We start from the raw sequence: 15,941 nt of genomic DNA on the forward strand, positions 1-15,941 counted from the left end.
CAGAGAAAAACATTGTAGGTTCCAGCTCATAAACATCTGTTTTCACACTTGACTAGTAAGAAAGGTTTACTAGCCATTTGGTACATACCAGAGATAAAATACAAAATGAATAAGAAGTTATTTATTGGGTAGTAAATTATTCAGTGATGTGAGGGTTTCCATGGAGTCTGTTCCAATTTTCACAAATTAGAAGATGACCATTCACTGCATCAAGAGGTAAAATTATAGAAAATAGCTTTCCAAATGATACTCTTATAGGGACTCATTTTGAATAAATTTAAGTAAGGCTATGAAGGCTCATTTTAAAGTGTTTTTCAAAATAGGTGAGTTTTTAAAAAAAAAAACATTTCCCTGTGTGATGCTAGTGTAGACATCACACTAGTGATGTTTGGAGGATAATTAGATTAATTTTTTGAAACTGTCACCAATTTAACAATAGAATGAATAGTTGATTTTGCTTTCTCAAACATTATTTAAAGGAACAGGCATATTTAATATGTAAAGCATATTACACACAATCTATGGAATGTGAGATAGTGATAAGAGAAAGCACAAATTAAAATGTAATAAAAGTGAATGTGTTAAAAGAAATTACAATTAAAAATAACTATTAAAACCAAAACATCAGTCTTCACCTTATATTCCTACACCATAGCATAGTGCAAATTCAGTATTTTTTACACACACACACACACTTTAAAATATGGTCCCTACCAAAGTTATAACCAGACCTCACTAAAGAATGGTGACACACATACCTGGCCCTCCATAAAGCCAGCAATGCCAATGTCTGGTTCCACTAAAACCATTTATAATGTTAATGTAGGACACTGAGCAGAAGACAGAATGGAGAGACACAACCAAATATTAAGAACCGAGGTGTGGGTGGAATTGCTTCATCAGAACCTTATCACACACTCACAGAGAGGATAAAGACCAGATTAGTAGTAATAAGGTGAAGCAATTTTTTTTGACCAGAGCATAACTATCACCTGTTCAAGATTCAAAGAGGCTTAATAAATCAAATTCATTACCAGTTGAATTCCACTGATAGAATTACCTCGAAGATAAATTTGACTTAAAACCAAACAAAAACAAACAAACATTATTTTCCCTAAATCTTGGTTTCTTAATTTGGATTTTTTATTGTTAGCAGTTTTCAATAGCAACAGTGAAATAAGAGCAGACTGAAGTAAAGTTTGGACTAAGATATGGGACCATTAAGTGGTATAACTCAGAGCAAAATGAAATTAAAAGAATTAAAGTTAGCAATATCACACACATACCAGTTAAGTGACCAAAAATAAAACATGCCAGAGTTGCTTTATGTACATAATGTTTTTGCATGCATTAATTATTAATGCATTAAATAAATATTTGGACACTGAACACATTTCAATACCAAATATACCTTGGATCCTTAAGGTGGAGAGAAAAAAAAAGGCAACAGACACACAGAATGATAGTAGACTTTTATTAACATATCTTACAATGTTGATTACTGTATTCCTAGTTTTGTACTTTTTGATGTGTTATAAAGATTGATTTAAATGCTACAGTAATGTACTGTACTTAATGATCATTCATCCAGGATACCATACCAGAACATTTGAAGAATGCACACACCCAGACCCACCATTCTAGTTTGGAGCTGTTATTTTTTTCAAAGTACGCTTAATATAGCAGGCTTAAAAAAGTTATGGGGGAAATCAAAATTCTAGTTTAGCAGCATGCATGTATATTCAAGTAAAATTCTTGAATCAAGTGCTTTTTTCTCTTTCTTTTTTTAACTGACTGGTGACTAATTCACCAATACCAAAATAAACACTATGAAATACCCAGATTTTAAAGTTAAGGCTAATAATTTTACTTCACATCCATATGCAGAACCATAAAACATTCCATTTTAAATAGTACACAGTAATCAATTTCTGGAGACATTATCCCTTGTAAATATAGCATCCAAGTTTCAAACTATAGATTACTCAAGTTCGTGAGCCCTGTAATAATGTTGTGCTGGAGATGTAAAGAATCTTTTTGCTCTTCAACCATGTTTACAAAATGGCCTAATATTCATTATGAGCAAATGCAAAAATATTACAGGCTGAACTTATGATATAATATTAAAAAAGTAGTATTTTGGAAAAGACATAGCTATTCAGTTGGTGAAACAGAGTAATTCTAATCTTACAAGAAGTATTCTAATACTTTTGAAATATATATATGTATACATAAAAAAGCACACCATTATAATGTATTTGAATTGTAGATCTTGGGGGAAAATTCTCAGGGCATCATTTTTTATTTTTTTTTTTAAGTGGATTTTTTTTCGTCTGTCCACTGCTCTTGACTGCTGTATGGTCGTTGTTTTTCCCCTATACACTTTTCACTAGATAATGACTTTCAATGAGACCCTTAAAGAGGGATCTGTTTTCATTTTGTACACATGGTCTTAGCATTAGATGTTTTTATTTTACACATATAAATTTTATTTTACATAACAAGCTATGAAAAGTTCATAGTACCAGGAACTGCTTGATAGCACTGTATGAAATAGCCAATAAATGTCTGACTCATTTGAGAGAAAAGCTTAGTAGCAATATATTACATACCAGTATTTATCTGTAATCTTCCCTACCTACTTACAGTGTGAAGTTTAGCCCAATCATGCCTATTCTCATGGATTTGTAAGACCTCTGAATATAAACTGTTTATTCGGCATTCTTCCAATGAGGATTCAGATGCATTGCTCATTCACCAGGGCCACCTCTATTGCGCTTTTTTGTTTTTAGGAAATCAAGCAGAAAGAGCACTGATTACTCTGTACAAATACAATACAGATGAACCTCTTGAGCTGACATGAAAGATTCAAAATTATGTTTTATTTGCAGGATAACCCACATGTTTCCAATCCAATCATTCTGAAACATGCATCTGGTTGGCAACGAAAGGCAGGCAGCCAGGGTTGTAATTAGAACCTGCCATGTTGTAAGTCTGACAAATTTTGTACATACAGTAACATCTATATATGTTATCACCAGTAATTTACTCAACTGAAATGGCAAATTTCATTTCTGGAAAAGAAAAAATAAGAAAGAATACGTGTTCTGTTTTCATAGCAAGCTACTTAATTCGCAGCTATTTCATTTATACATGGAAAATATCTATGAAATTCCTGAGAATAAATAAGGTTTTCAGCAATGCACGAAATCTTTCAACAGACCTTTCACAACAAGTGAAATGTTCTTTAAAAGTTCTATTTTTAGACCAAGTGTTACTATACAATCTCACAAATCATATGTTTTATACAATTACAATTGGATATCAAGCAAAAATCTCAAATTAATAGAAGAAAGACAAAGAAAAAATCTATCCATTATGTTTAGCAGATGTAATACACATATCACATTTCAGCAGAAGATGCTAAATGACTCAATTCCACCCAGAGAAATATGAGTTCCTGGGACCTGTCATCCCTAAACAAGTGTAAGTACAACTTGTGTTTCTTATCATTAGTGGAATTCTAAAAATACAAAAGGAGACTACTGAATGAATTTAGATTTTTCGCACCATTCAGAATGGATTTTTAAATTGTCGTACCATTAATTTTGTAGCAAAAGCACCTAATTATTGAAAGGCTTCATATATTGACATAGTTTCACTCCCCCGCCCCGTGAAAGAGCTAAACCCCCATTCAGTTAAAGCTATTGTTAGTCAAGTTGCATTCATTCATGGTAAAGGCGATGATATGGTACAATAATAGTGATAGTTTACAATCCATTGTAATGTGGTCCCCATCTTTTATTGATGTGATCAAAGGTATGAGATACCCACTGCTGTTCAAGCACCTTGTATCTTTCCTTACATATATAGAGAGGTTTACCACGCCTACAGGGAGAAAAAAAAAAATCAACAGTTAATAGTGCGAAACAAACAGAAAATGTTTATATGGTGGCTCTAAGTGAATAGCAATGTTCTAACAGCCAAGTAAAATGATTTTTCCTTTTTTTTTCTTTTCAGTTTCTGTGTACGTAGGTATATATTTATATTATAGGATGCAGGTCTTCATTTGTTTTAAAACACACATGCATTGAAACTCTTGATGAATAAACACCTTAAAATAATGAACTAAGTGGTAAGACATTAATATCCAATAGCCCATATCATAGGGAAAGCTGTGGGAGAGGCCAGTGGGGCAGCAGTCTAAGTACTGTAGTACGCTCCCTGGGTCTGCAGAGAAGTGGTGCTCTGTGTAGGAAGGACTCTATATGGTTGATCAGAACACGTAGGAGAGGAGCGGCTGCCTGAGCAGTCTGGAATGTCACTCTGGCACCTGAAAACCTGGACAGAGCGGCACTGCGACCCCATGCACCAGACGAAGGGGCTATCGGGTATTAATGTCTTATCGTTTAGTTCATTATTTTAAGGTGTTTATTTGTCAAGAGTTTCAATGCATGCGTGCTTTAAAACAAAGACAGGCATCCCCTTTAACTGGTGGATGAAATGGACAAAACCAAACCCAACTATGAAATATCATAGCATTCTCCTCCATTGCCCACCTAAGATGGATAGCCATAATCCTTACTTTATCCCCTAAATTCATATTACTTACATTCTGCACGTATATCATTAGAACTTCAACAATATTCCTAATAATCAAACTTCTAGAAACAAACAAGATTTCTGTAATAACATCATCATGAACAAAACTCCCAACCCTAAACACCATATGGATTCACAGAGATGGCAAAGTCTCTACTTCTCAAATTGACATTCTGCAGGAAATTCCTGCACCCCAACTTACACCTTGCAAGAAGCACAATTCATTTCTTAGTTAACAAGTTCCAGATCATTTTATTTATATAAAGAATATAAATCTAATGAGCATAATATAACAAATACAATGACAACATTTACATTTCTAAACATGTGCTACTCAGGAAGTGAGAACTTGTTAATTACTGTATCTGTTTTATTACACACTGTAAACATAAAGCAGCAAAATCAAAACATGCTTTATTAAAATGTTACCTAAGATCTCTGTCTTCTTCACCATGTGCATCTAGATAAACAGAACCCCAAAGGCAGAAACGATGGCCTCGAATGATGATGATTACAGATGCATTGATCAGAAGAAATATTCCTGTCCCAGCTCCACAGTTCTGAGAATGCTAGAAGTTATATTTTGGGGTTAGGGAGGGAAGGGTACAAATATCCTATTAATGGCTTACAGTTTTATAATAAAGAGAACATTTTATTTCAAACACACTACTTATATGAATTTGAGTCACATCACTTACTAAGGAACAATTTGATCCTTGCCCCTACTGTACACACTTACACACTAAGGGTTATATGTTTCCAGGGATTTGCATGATAAAGCAGAGTCTACCATACATTTTATGAATAAGCCAAAACTTTGTATATGATATGTTGCCATAATGCATATACACGAAGTTCCATGCAGATGGTTCCAAACTCAAAAAGGGAATGTTGTCTAAGAAAAGCAGAAATACAACAACATACCACCCTGGGGAAAAACTAAGCTACTATAGAAAACTGAGTGAAAGTGTTCACAACAATATCACTAACTTGCTACTTGCAGAAGTGCACAATTTGCTGTGGCAAAATGTTATTTCTTAGTAAGATTCTCTCAGATTATGAAGTACTCAGGGTATTTTGCTGCACACTGCTCTACAGGACGGACTCCTATCTGCAGATGTTGCCATACTTGTGTATTCCTCCTCATCCTGCCCTTCACAGTATTCTTAAAATGACTTCTTAACAGGTGAAACTCCTGGTTACAACAATCTATTTTTATTGTTTATGAATGACATATTAATTTATGCAGTTCACTTCTGTAACTGTATTTTGCAGATTTTAGCCCTTTCCACACATTTTTACTACAAAGGACATTTATGACCACAGAACTAAAATATAATTAATGAGCTAAATATTGCAAAGTATTCTATTCTTTGTTTTATACCTTTATTGTCTGCAGTATATTTTCATAAAAATGACCTCTCAAATGTAGTCCTTATGTCCAACTATTTTAAAGTTTGATCATTTTTTCTCATACCATATTATTTTTTTGTGACTGAGTTGGAGATAATACTATTTTCTACTTATAAAGCACCTGTCACTTCAAGTACTTCAAAAAGGTGCATAAGTATTATCCTTATGGGGTTTTTTCATCATGGCAATTTTTAGGAATAAACACATGCAGAGCTCATGCTGAAAAGAGTAACTCATGGAAATATTATTTTAAAATTTAAAAGGTCAAGTGTCATTTAATCCCCAATGCCTTTATATAACTTTTTAGAGGAAATTACTAGAACTCTGCTTGTGCTGTGAAAACAGCAGCCAACTTTGAGTATAGTTACAATAGTTATCATCTCAGGGTTGAAGTTTGCAAATCCATTCTACTATTAACTCTTCACAATTTAAGACTTTTTCTTGTATTTTATCCTGGATGGGGAAGAATTCCCCCCAGAGTTCCCAGGTCTGCCCCTTCCTGCTCTCTCTGTCTCATGTGCAGCCCAGATTTAACATGGCAGCACTCAGAGTCCTCAGTGAAACCACCCACATCCACTCACTGATAAATAAAAAAGTCACTAGAATTCAAGAGTAAAGAATATATTTTTAAAATATTAAAATCACAATCTAACTCCCATGACAAAAATGCAGCCTTAATTATCTTTATTTTACAGGCGGGGAATACGAGGCACAGAAGCGTGGAAACTTAAGAACACGAGCAGTTAAGGCCCAATTTTCCAGAAGTTCCTGCCTACTTTGGGTGTTTCAGTCTTGCAGTGCTCAGTTCAAGGCAGTTGGGATCTGGCTTTCACCTACCTGATGAAAACCTACAATGTCCCTTGAAGTCCATGGGAGCTTTTTTGGAAACACACTTTTTTTGGAAATCATCTTGAGACATCTATAGACGGAACACTAAAAAACTGAGCACCCAAAGTTAGGGGACATTTTAAAAGTTATAGCCAAAGTGACCTGCTCAAGTTTACACATCAAAAAAGTGGTGGTTCAGAATAGAATCCAGGTGTGCTGACCTCACCCTCTGCTTTTCTCTAATACTGGAAACATATTCCTACAATAAAGAGCATGTGGTTCACAGGAACACTCATGAAATGTGGAGACTAATTTTTCAGTTGTTGATATGAATATCCATCTAAAGATAGTACTGATAAAACAGTAAACACTGATGGCTCTTCAGTGGCTTATGTGAAATGAGTTTGTGGTCTTAGTCAACTTTCTAGTGGTCAAGTAGCCACAAATAAACAAACACCACACACACAAAAATCAACACAATTTGTAGCCTTGTTGGGAAACTTAGTAGACCTTTATAATAATTCAAGTTTTATGTTAAGATTTCATGGTATTGAACATAGTAAATTTAAAAGACAGTGTTAAAAATCCCATTTTCAAGAACATTCTCTTAATGGTGTTATTAGCAACAAATCAGATGAATCAAACAAAAATTAAAAGATAATTATCTGTGTTGTTTACATTTTGCATTTAAATCAGAAAAGGAAAATAGACTACTCAGTTTTACTTTTATTTCTGTTCAGTTTCACTTTGTAGCTTCCCTGCACCAGTACAGTGCTAAAAAGCTTAGGATGAACACTACAGGAAATGAAAAATAAACTTGTTTTCACTCACATTTAAATAAAACATCTACAAATATCAGATTGTATAAAAATTATATACAAAACTGATTTTTGGACTTAGGGTATGGCTACACTTGTAGCTGTACAGCGCTGGGAGTTAAACCCGTCTTCGTACAGCAGAGTAGGGAAAGCGCTGCAATCTGGCCACACTGACAGCTACCCCCACACTGTCGTGGCCACATTTGCAGCATCTGCAGTGGCACTGGGGGTGGTGCATTATGGGCAGCTATCCAGCGTTCAAGTGGCTGCAACGTGCTTTTCAAAAGAGGGGGGTGGGGTGGAGCGTGACAGGGAGCGTGGGGGAAAGAGTGGATTTTTGGAGCCGACACTCTGTCAAGCAGCTGCCTTGCAAGTGCCGACTGGTTCACTGAAAGTAAATAGCCCTCTTTGTTTTTTTCCTCACAGACCAGATAAGCAACCTCCCCAAAACGGACCCCCCACCTCCCTCTCTCCCGCACGCCGTGCGCTGCCTCTCTCCTCAAGCCCCTTCCTTCCCCTCTCTTCAAGCAAACACTAGCTGTGGGCGTTCCAAAGGGAGCTCATTCACAGCAAACAGTAGCTGTGCTTGTTTTTTTGATAAGCTGCTCCGGGAGCCCCAGTTCACAACAAAACAAACAGAGGCATCACAACAAAACAAAGAGTTATCTTTCTTTATTTAGGATTATGGGAAGGTTCCGGAGGTCAGTTACAGCATAGTAAGATTATTCCCTGTTTACACTGGCACCCCAGCGCTGCAGCAGCAGTGCTATTCTCTTTATTCCTCTCATGGAGATGGAGTACAAGCAGCGCTGTAGCCAGGGAGATATAGCGCTGTATGTGCCTTGCCAGTGTGGATGGGGAGTGAGTTACAGCGCTGTAAAGCCACCACCAGCACTGTAACTCTCAAGTGTAGCCAAGGCCTTAGAAACCATGTGATAGTTTCTCTTTAAATATATTTATACTAATTTTATAATGGCTAGTCGTGTGCCAGTACCATGGATATACTAATTCAGGAACAATCACAAAATTCTTTTCTCAAGCCAGCTTTGCTGAGATGGCAAATGTGAACTTCAGAGCAAGAGTGGGTGACAGCCATTGACTTACAAAACTGTTCCACCCATTTTGTAACACCAGCACTGGCCTCAGAGCAGACCATTTACTCTCCTTCATCATAGACGGGGAATATGGCTAGTTGCTGTCCAACCAAGGAAAGTAAGGACTGGCCCTTAGAGGAAGAAGTACCTACATATTCTCTCACTAAAGTTGCCTTAGAGATAAGACCAAATACCTTAAGGGCCTCCTCCTCCAGAAGTCTCCCGTGAGGTGGCAGACTACAAATTTAATTAAAACATGTTTGGAAATGAAAACTATCAGAGCTGAGAAAGGAATGCAGAATTTCTTAGCATGATTTTTTTTTTAAATTAAAAAATGGAAATAAAGCTACAGTTGTTTGAAATTCTCTTATTGTAGAATTCTCTCTTACCAGTACACATTCACAGTAACTCTGTTGTTTGCAGCAAAGTCCTTTCAAGCATACAAAAGTACCACAAACTAGACAAACAGCAGGATCTTTAGGAACCTTGGTACAGACAGTGCAAGTCTTTCTGTGATAATACTGGAAGATTGTATTATAATTTTCAGGCAACTGAAGGAGACATGGCAAGTCCCACTTAGGCTCCTGTACAAGCAAAACCTAAAAAGAAAATGATAGAAACATTTATCAATGTGTATGTATATTTATCTGTGCTGTGAGAACTTTAGAACTACAGAATGTAAACATCAGAACTTTTTTTAAAAGAGGGAAATGTGCTGTTTGAGATGGCCCATGCTTCTACTGCATTCCACACAAGCTCCAAAGTGTCCTTTAAATGACTTCTGGCTGAAGAAGACTAGACTTGGCTTCCTATGGAGCCTATTAATACTGCATTAAGACTTCAGCCAGAGAGCATCACACAAGAGCAACGTGCTTCTTGCCTCAAGAAGCTCAGCATACTCATAAATTGCTTTAGTAAGGTTACAAATTGACTACTGAATGCCTTTCCTCAGGGCACAATGCTTTACACCTTCTAAAGGCAACAAACTTCACAGGTAAAACATGGCCCTTAAGTCTTGTTTACATTGGGGATTTGCCCTGATTATAGCCATTAGTGGACAGCTAGTGACATAGCTGCACCTAGCATGGACGGGCAAAGCTGCTACTTGTACTGAAATTTGGGACCGAACACAGTAGGGTAAAGTTAGGCTCTGAAACTGATGTGTAGGAACTTGCTTGATTTTCAAACATATTGAGTGCTCAACAATTCTCAGTTAAGTTTTATAGAATCAGAGAATATCAGGGTTGGAAGGGACCTCAGGAGGTCATCTAGTCCAACCCCCTGCTCAAAGCAGGACCAACCCCAACTAAATCATCCCAGCTAGGGCTTTGTCAAGCCTGACCTTAAAAACCAATAAGAAAGGAGATTCAACCACCTCCCTAGGTAACCCATTCCAGTGCTGATGGGAATTGTTATTCCCTCTGAGGTCAAAGGGAACTGCTGGATACTCAGTACATTTAGGTGCCTAAATATTAGTTTCAGAGTCTAACTTTACCCTCTTATTTTTGAAAAAACTTTGCATAAAATTTTTAAAGAGCCAATAATATATTACAGTTGAATCTAATCCATTTTTGCGGGTTACCCACTTAAGGGCATATATGTGTGAGGATCTTTCTTACAAATTACTGTTCTGTTCACAAGAGTTTGTTATAAAAACTGAAAGAGGTCTCATTTGCAAAATACAGTAAAACAGCAGTGTTCTTTTTCAAACATAAAAACAATATCAATAGTTTTACGACCATGGCTCAATGGTCTATCGAATGAATCAGATCTACTGACAGCAAGAACATTTTGTGATTACCATTAGGGTTCAAGTTTTCAAAACAAAGTTGTACCTGCAAAATATGCAAGTGAAACAGATGTAAGCACAAAACACACATATTGTAGGTTCAACTGTGCACTTTGCCTGCTTATTTTGTCATGATAAATTTAAAACACAGCATTATACATACACACACAGCATAACTAGAATCAAGGAATTCCATTCTTACACATCAGCACTGTATGGGGGTGCAAATTTTTTTACGTACCTTCACTTGTTCTGCATGTCTGTCTGCAAATGAAGCCAATTCTAAGCACCACTGTGATATCATATTAAATGCTGGCACTGGCCAATCAAGGCAAGAGGCACTGGTGAATTGATGTGGTGACTGAAAAGATGATGGTAACAGACCCAGGCAGTTTGCAAGAACTGTAAATTCTTCATCTTCCTTTTAGACATGAAACAAGAAAGACTTGATCATTTTGTGTTATAAGCTCAAAGCACAGCACTGTATCAATTAATATATAAGTGACTGGGAGGGAGCATGGCAGAGTGAGGCTCTGCTACACCTGATTCTCCAGTGGTGTAAAATCCCTGAGGGACCTTACATCAGAGGTACAAGTTAAAGCTGCCCCTGAACTTGGGTGAAGTGGAGAATGAAGCCCACAAAATGTTAGCTTACATTTCACAGACCTAAGACTGAAGTCTAGTTTGAATGGAAGTACTGTATTCTCTACAAATCCAGAACAGGTTTTAAGATTATTTTGGTGATATATTTGAGAGGTAGAGAAATCGGTGTAAGGCCTCAATGTTACAAACACACATGGGCTTAATTTTAAACATGAGTAGTTCTGCTGATTTCAATGGAACTACTTACATGCTTAAAGTTAAGCACATACATACATGTTTAGAACTGAAGCCTAAATTGATAATTAGAGAAAAGGAAGAAAACATAAAATAAGGCCATACATTTATGCAGAGCACATTGGAAACCCAGAGATGAAATGAATGGGATAAAACAATACAGGGAAAGGGTAGAAAGAGAAAAAATGTGAAGTATTCATAAATGAATTACAATACGCCCAAGATGCATGCCAGCCAGCAATAAGTATATGATTAGGAATAATAATAATAATAATAAAAAGACCAATCTGGATAAAGATATGCAGAGTAATCAAAGGTGAGAGAGAAGAGGCTGCAAAGTATTAAATGACAGATGATGAGAGGACAAATTATAGAATGAGGGTAAGAGAGTGTAAAAATGGAAAGAAAATTTTAATAGGAGAAAGTAAAGGAGCTTGCACAAAAGATTAAGCCAAAGATTATCACATTTTTCATTGGAACAATGGAAATCAGCAAAGGACACGTACGGCTTTTAACAAATATAGAATATAGCTGATTGACAGAAAAGATACTACAAATACACATATTAATTTGTAAAATAGGACAGTAGATGGATGACAGAAACAAGATCAGGAAAATATACACTGAATGACATTAGGATTGTTTCCAAATGGGTATGAATGAAATGCCTGAGAGCCATCAAGTTCTAAGGCAAGACAAGATTCACTGCAGAATTATGGGGTGAAAGCTGCAAGAGATACAGGGCAAACATATTTGATCAACTGGCAAAATACGATAGAAAAGACCTATTTACTAGGATCCCTTGCCAATGAAAGATTAGTCAATGTAAAGCAGATAATGTTTTGTCCAGTCTAGTTTTAAAATGCAACAAGAAGGGTTCTAATACTTTTTCTATGGAGATCATTTTACTATCTAATACATCTCCCTGATATAGTCTAGTCATACTACATTTTTCATTTAATTTCTTACCATCACTCCTAATTATTCCCCTTTTACTATGCTGTTACTTCTCCCTTTTCCTCCTTAGTGCCTATGTCTTTTAAATAACTGTAAACTTATGCCCCCCATTAATCTGTTTAAGCAGATGCAGGTTGCTATGGCAGAACAGGAGTTATTGCTGGTGCTGAGCAGCATTAAATACCTACAGTCAAATGTGCATACTGTAGTCTGATGGATGCTAGTAGTTTTTTGGGCTGGTGGCTAGTTAAGACTGTCCAGAATGACTCCATCTTGAACATGGGAGTATGTATGTGAAGTGGAAAGACCATCTTTTGATTATAACGTAAACCTAGTAGGACCATGAGAATAGCTCGTCTGAAGAGAAAGACACTGCAGAAAAAAAAAGGGAAAAGGCAATGAATATATTTTAAAAAATGAGTTTTGAGAAATATGGAGACTCATCAAGAAGAGAAATACAGAAAGATGGCTGCCATTATCGAGAGCTGCAGAAGGAAAGGGTCTCTCAGCTATAGTGGCAATACTGTGCAGAAGGTCTGATTTAGGAGACCACTGCCAGAAGAGAATGGTGGGAAAAGGTCAAGATCGACTGAGTCAATAAAAACTGAAGGGCAATAGAATATAGAATGACTATGGCAGACTAGAAAAAGAATAGGAGAAAGGGTGAGATGAGTTGCAGTCAAGGCTGACCCACAACTCTATCCTTCCTACCCCTCACTGGAAAGGATAGGGGAGGAGGAAAACTGCTCTTTTTCTATCTCCCTTTTAGTACAGGGAGCCAGCCAGCATCTGGGTTTATTCTCTTCCAGGAAATATGTGACAATTGTTTTAAACACCACCACTGAAAAGAAAAAAGGCAGTACCCGGCTATTTAAAGACCTCCTCCTGCTCCTCCAGTAGAATCAATGACCACTGAAATGGCTACTTGGGTTTCCTGCAACTCCCAAGGTGGCCAGAGGTAAGGAGTGCCACCTTAAGCAGGGAAAAAGCCTGGTCCAGATCTCAGCCCTCCCACCAATTTGGGTATCTAAATTCCACCAGGAAGCATGAAAGAAGCATGGAGAAAATCACCAGCAGCATTAGGCATTGTAAGAACCCTGTCTGAGGATTTGCCGAGAGCTAGAGCAAAGGAAATGTAGCATCATCTGAAGTGGCCTCGAGCCCCTGCACAGAAGCACCTCATGGATGGATCTGTATTTCAGTGAACTACAAGACAGAGAATCCTGTGTTAATGCAGTTTTCTAGTTTACTGACGTACAGATGAGTTAAGTTTTATTGCAATTGTGATAATCGGTCCAATCCTATTCTGCTATAGATAATGTGCTGGTGAATATCCAGCAATTCTTGACTCTAGGCATGTAACTGCTTCAGACTCACTCAGAGTTTAGCTTGGAATAACCACTTTCCTAAAAGCAATTACCATTTAAGCTGTAAACTCCTGCAGAGTCCTAAATCCTACAGTATTTTCATATTCATTTCAAATGAAATAAATGAAAAGGGAAAAATAGGAAAAAATCCTAAAATCTCTCTGGTCATTACTGGGATTCTGTCAATTTTTTTATGATGCAAAGATGACAAATTTTTTCCTTACCCATTTTTCTGCCAACTACACATCTGAAATTCTGTAAGCGTTAATAGGAAATCTTCCTTTGGGGGGAGGGATAGCTCAGTGATTTGTGCATTGGCTTGCTAAACCCAGGGTTGTGAGTTCAATCCTTGAGGTGGCCATCCAGGGGCCTGGACAAAATAAGTACTTGGTCCTGCTAGTGAAGGCAGGGGGCTGGACTTGATGAACTTTCAAGATCCCTTCCAGTTCTATGAGATAGGTATATCTCCATTTATTATTATTTCCTTAGGGGATATACTGGTAGAGCATTAGGACTCACCCACCTCAGAACAGCTCACTCATCTAACTGTAGAAACACTACCAGAACTGGCTAATAGTTAGCAGCAAGTTTAAGAATCGGGAGGAAAGGAATCAGGGCCTCACCCCTGGCAGTTTTAGCAGGGATTGGATGGAATGGGCCCTGTTCTATATTTGGGGACTGGAGTCTCTGACGAAATTTCTTCTGTGACAGAAATACTTTTCAAAACCATGGACACAATCAACACTCTTAGACGGGGTAGGAAGACAGGCGCTCTTCCTGAAGTCTAATCACAAAATTGTTTGGTGCTGCAGACAGGCTGCAGCCTCAGTCACTGGTGAGTGCACCCTCAGATGATCATCATCCAAAAATGCACCTCTGTAAAAATCTGTACCTTTGTGCTCAATGGTGGGTTGTCAGTGTAATCAGCATCTGGGTAAACACTCAAACAGTAAGTGAAAAAGTACCGTATATACTCATTTATAAGCTGAATATTTTTGGTAAAAAAGTGACGCATCAAACAGCGGGGGGGGGGGTCAGCTTATAAATGGGTCTACACCAAAATGTGATGATTTTAAACTCTACAGAATCATTTAATTGAATATCTAATACATTGTTGTTTTGTTTACCTGGCATGTCTGCAAGCATGTGAATGCTGTGGTAAACAAAACGTCCAGGCCTGCTAGCGGCTTTACCCTAACAGGCAAGGAGCCAAAGTTTGCCAACCCCTGAAATACAGGGTTGGCTTATGAAAGGGTCATACAGTTTTTGCTATTTTTATCTATCCATCTTGGGGGGTCGGCTTATAAACGAGCGGGCTAATGAACGAGTATATACGGTAAGTAAAAACTGAAACAGTAAGTGAAAAAGGTGCTGGTAATGGGTATCAGATATTTTTGTATCCCACTTTAATATGGGTGTGAATATGTACCTTTTTCAAGTTGACTGGCCATGAAGTCCCCATAGAGAGACATAAGGCTTGATAAGAGTCTCTACATCTGGAACATGAGATATTTCATGTCTTGACTGCAATTGAACTAATGGGGTGTCTCAGTGAGTCCATGGGCACAACCACCTTGACTTATTTGGCTAATAATATCTTCACTCTAAGAGAATATTGTGGGAAGCATCTTGGAACTATGATAACCCAAGGGAATCATAATGAGGATGCAGAGGAAGGATATATAGTTTCATATTAACACCAACAACAATTCTGTGTGTGTTCCACTTCTGGAGAAGAAGTCTCCTGCCTGCACAATAATGGCATCCTTTGCAGGTGCTGCCATTGCTGCATCCACTTTACATGATATGATGCAAATGGTTTTGGTTGTTGGTTTTAGTTTTTTACCTTTTGCTGGTTCATTCTCCTTCTCTAGTTGTCTATAATGACTTTCAGCAGATTTTTTTGTTTCCTTTTCTAAGATCTGGGGTAAATATTACTTGCAGGTAACTTAGCCTCATCTTGCTCAATTTGAAAGCCAAGTGTCTTGATTACCTTCTTTAACACAGTTTCAAATTTACCTGGCCCTTTTACAGATGGGCCTCAGAAGACATTCTGATTATTTTAGAGGCAGACTAGTGCTATCAATTCAGACAGACTTAGGAAGCCAGACTGTGAAACAAATAAATTCATTTTGGAGAAACTTATTTAAAGCAGGGAATTCTTGATAGATATTTTCTCCCACTGGCCTTCAAGTTCACATTGAATGGTTGCTATGACTATGCATGGGACTGCTCT

General features: G+C 37.3%; 1 protein-coding gene across 1 annotated transcript in view; it reads right to left on the reverse strand.

The window, feature by feature from the left end:
* Positions 1 to 1,460: 1,460 nt before the first annotated feature.
* UBR3 (ubiquitin protein ligase E3 component n-recognin 3) overlaps positions 1,461 to 15,941 on the reverse strand; it is a 233,207-nt gene continuing 218,726 nt past the window's right edge. Inside the window, 4 exon segments of the mRNA XM_075070130.1 lie at positions 1,461 to 3,888; positions 5,032 to 5,171; positions 9,145 to 9,354; positions 10,786 to 10,965. Coding sequence (XP_074926231.1) covers positions 3,771 to 3,888; positions 5,032 to 5,171; positions 9,145 to 9,354; positions 10,786 to 10,965 — 648 coding nt within the window. The 3' untranslated portion in view covers positions 1,461 to 3,770.

The sequence above is a fragment of the Chelonoidis abingdonii genome, chromosome 10 (assembly GCF_003597395.2).
Source record: "Chelonoidis abingdonii isolate Lonesome George chromosome 10, CheloAbing_2.0, whole genome shotgun sequence".
Classification (NCBI taxonomy): domain Eukaryota; kingdom Metazoa; phylum Chordata; order Testudines; family Testudinidae; genus Chelonoidis; species Chelonoidis abingdonii.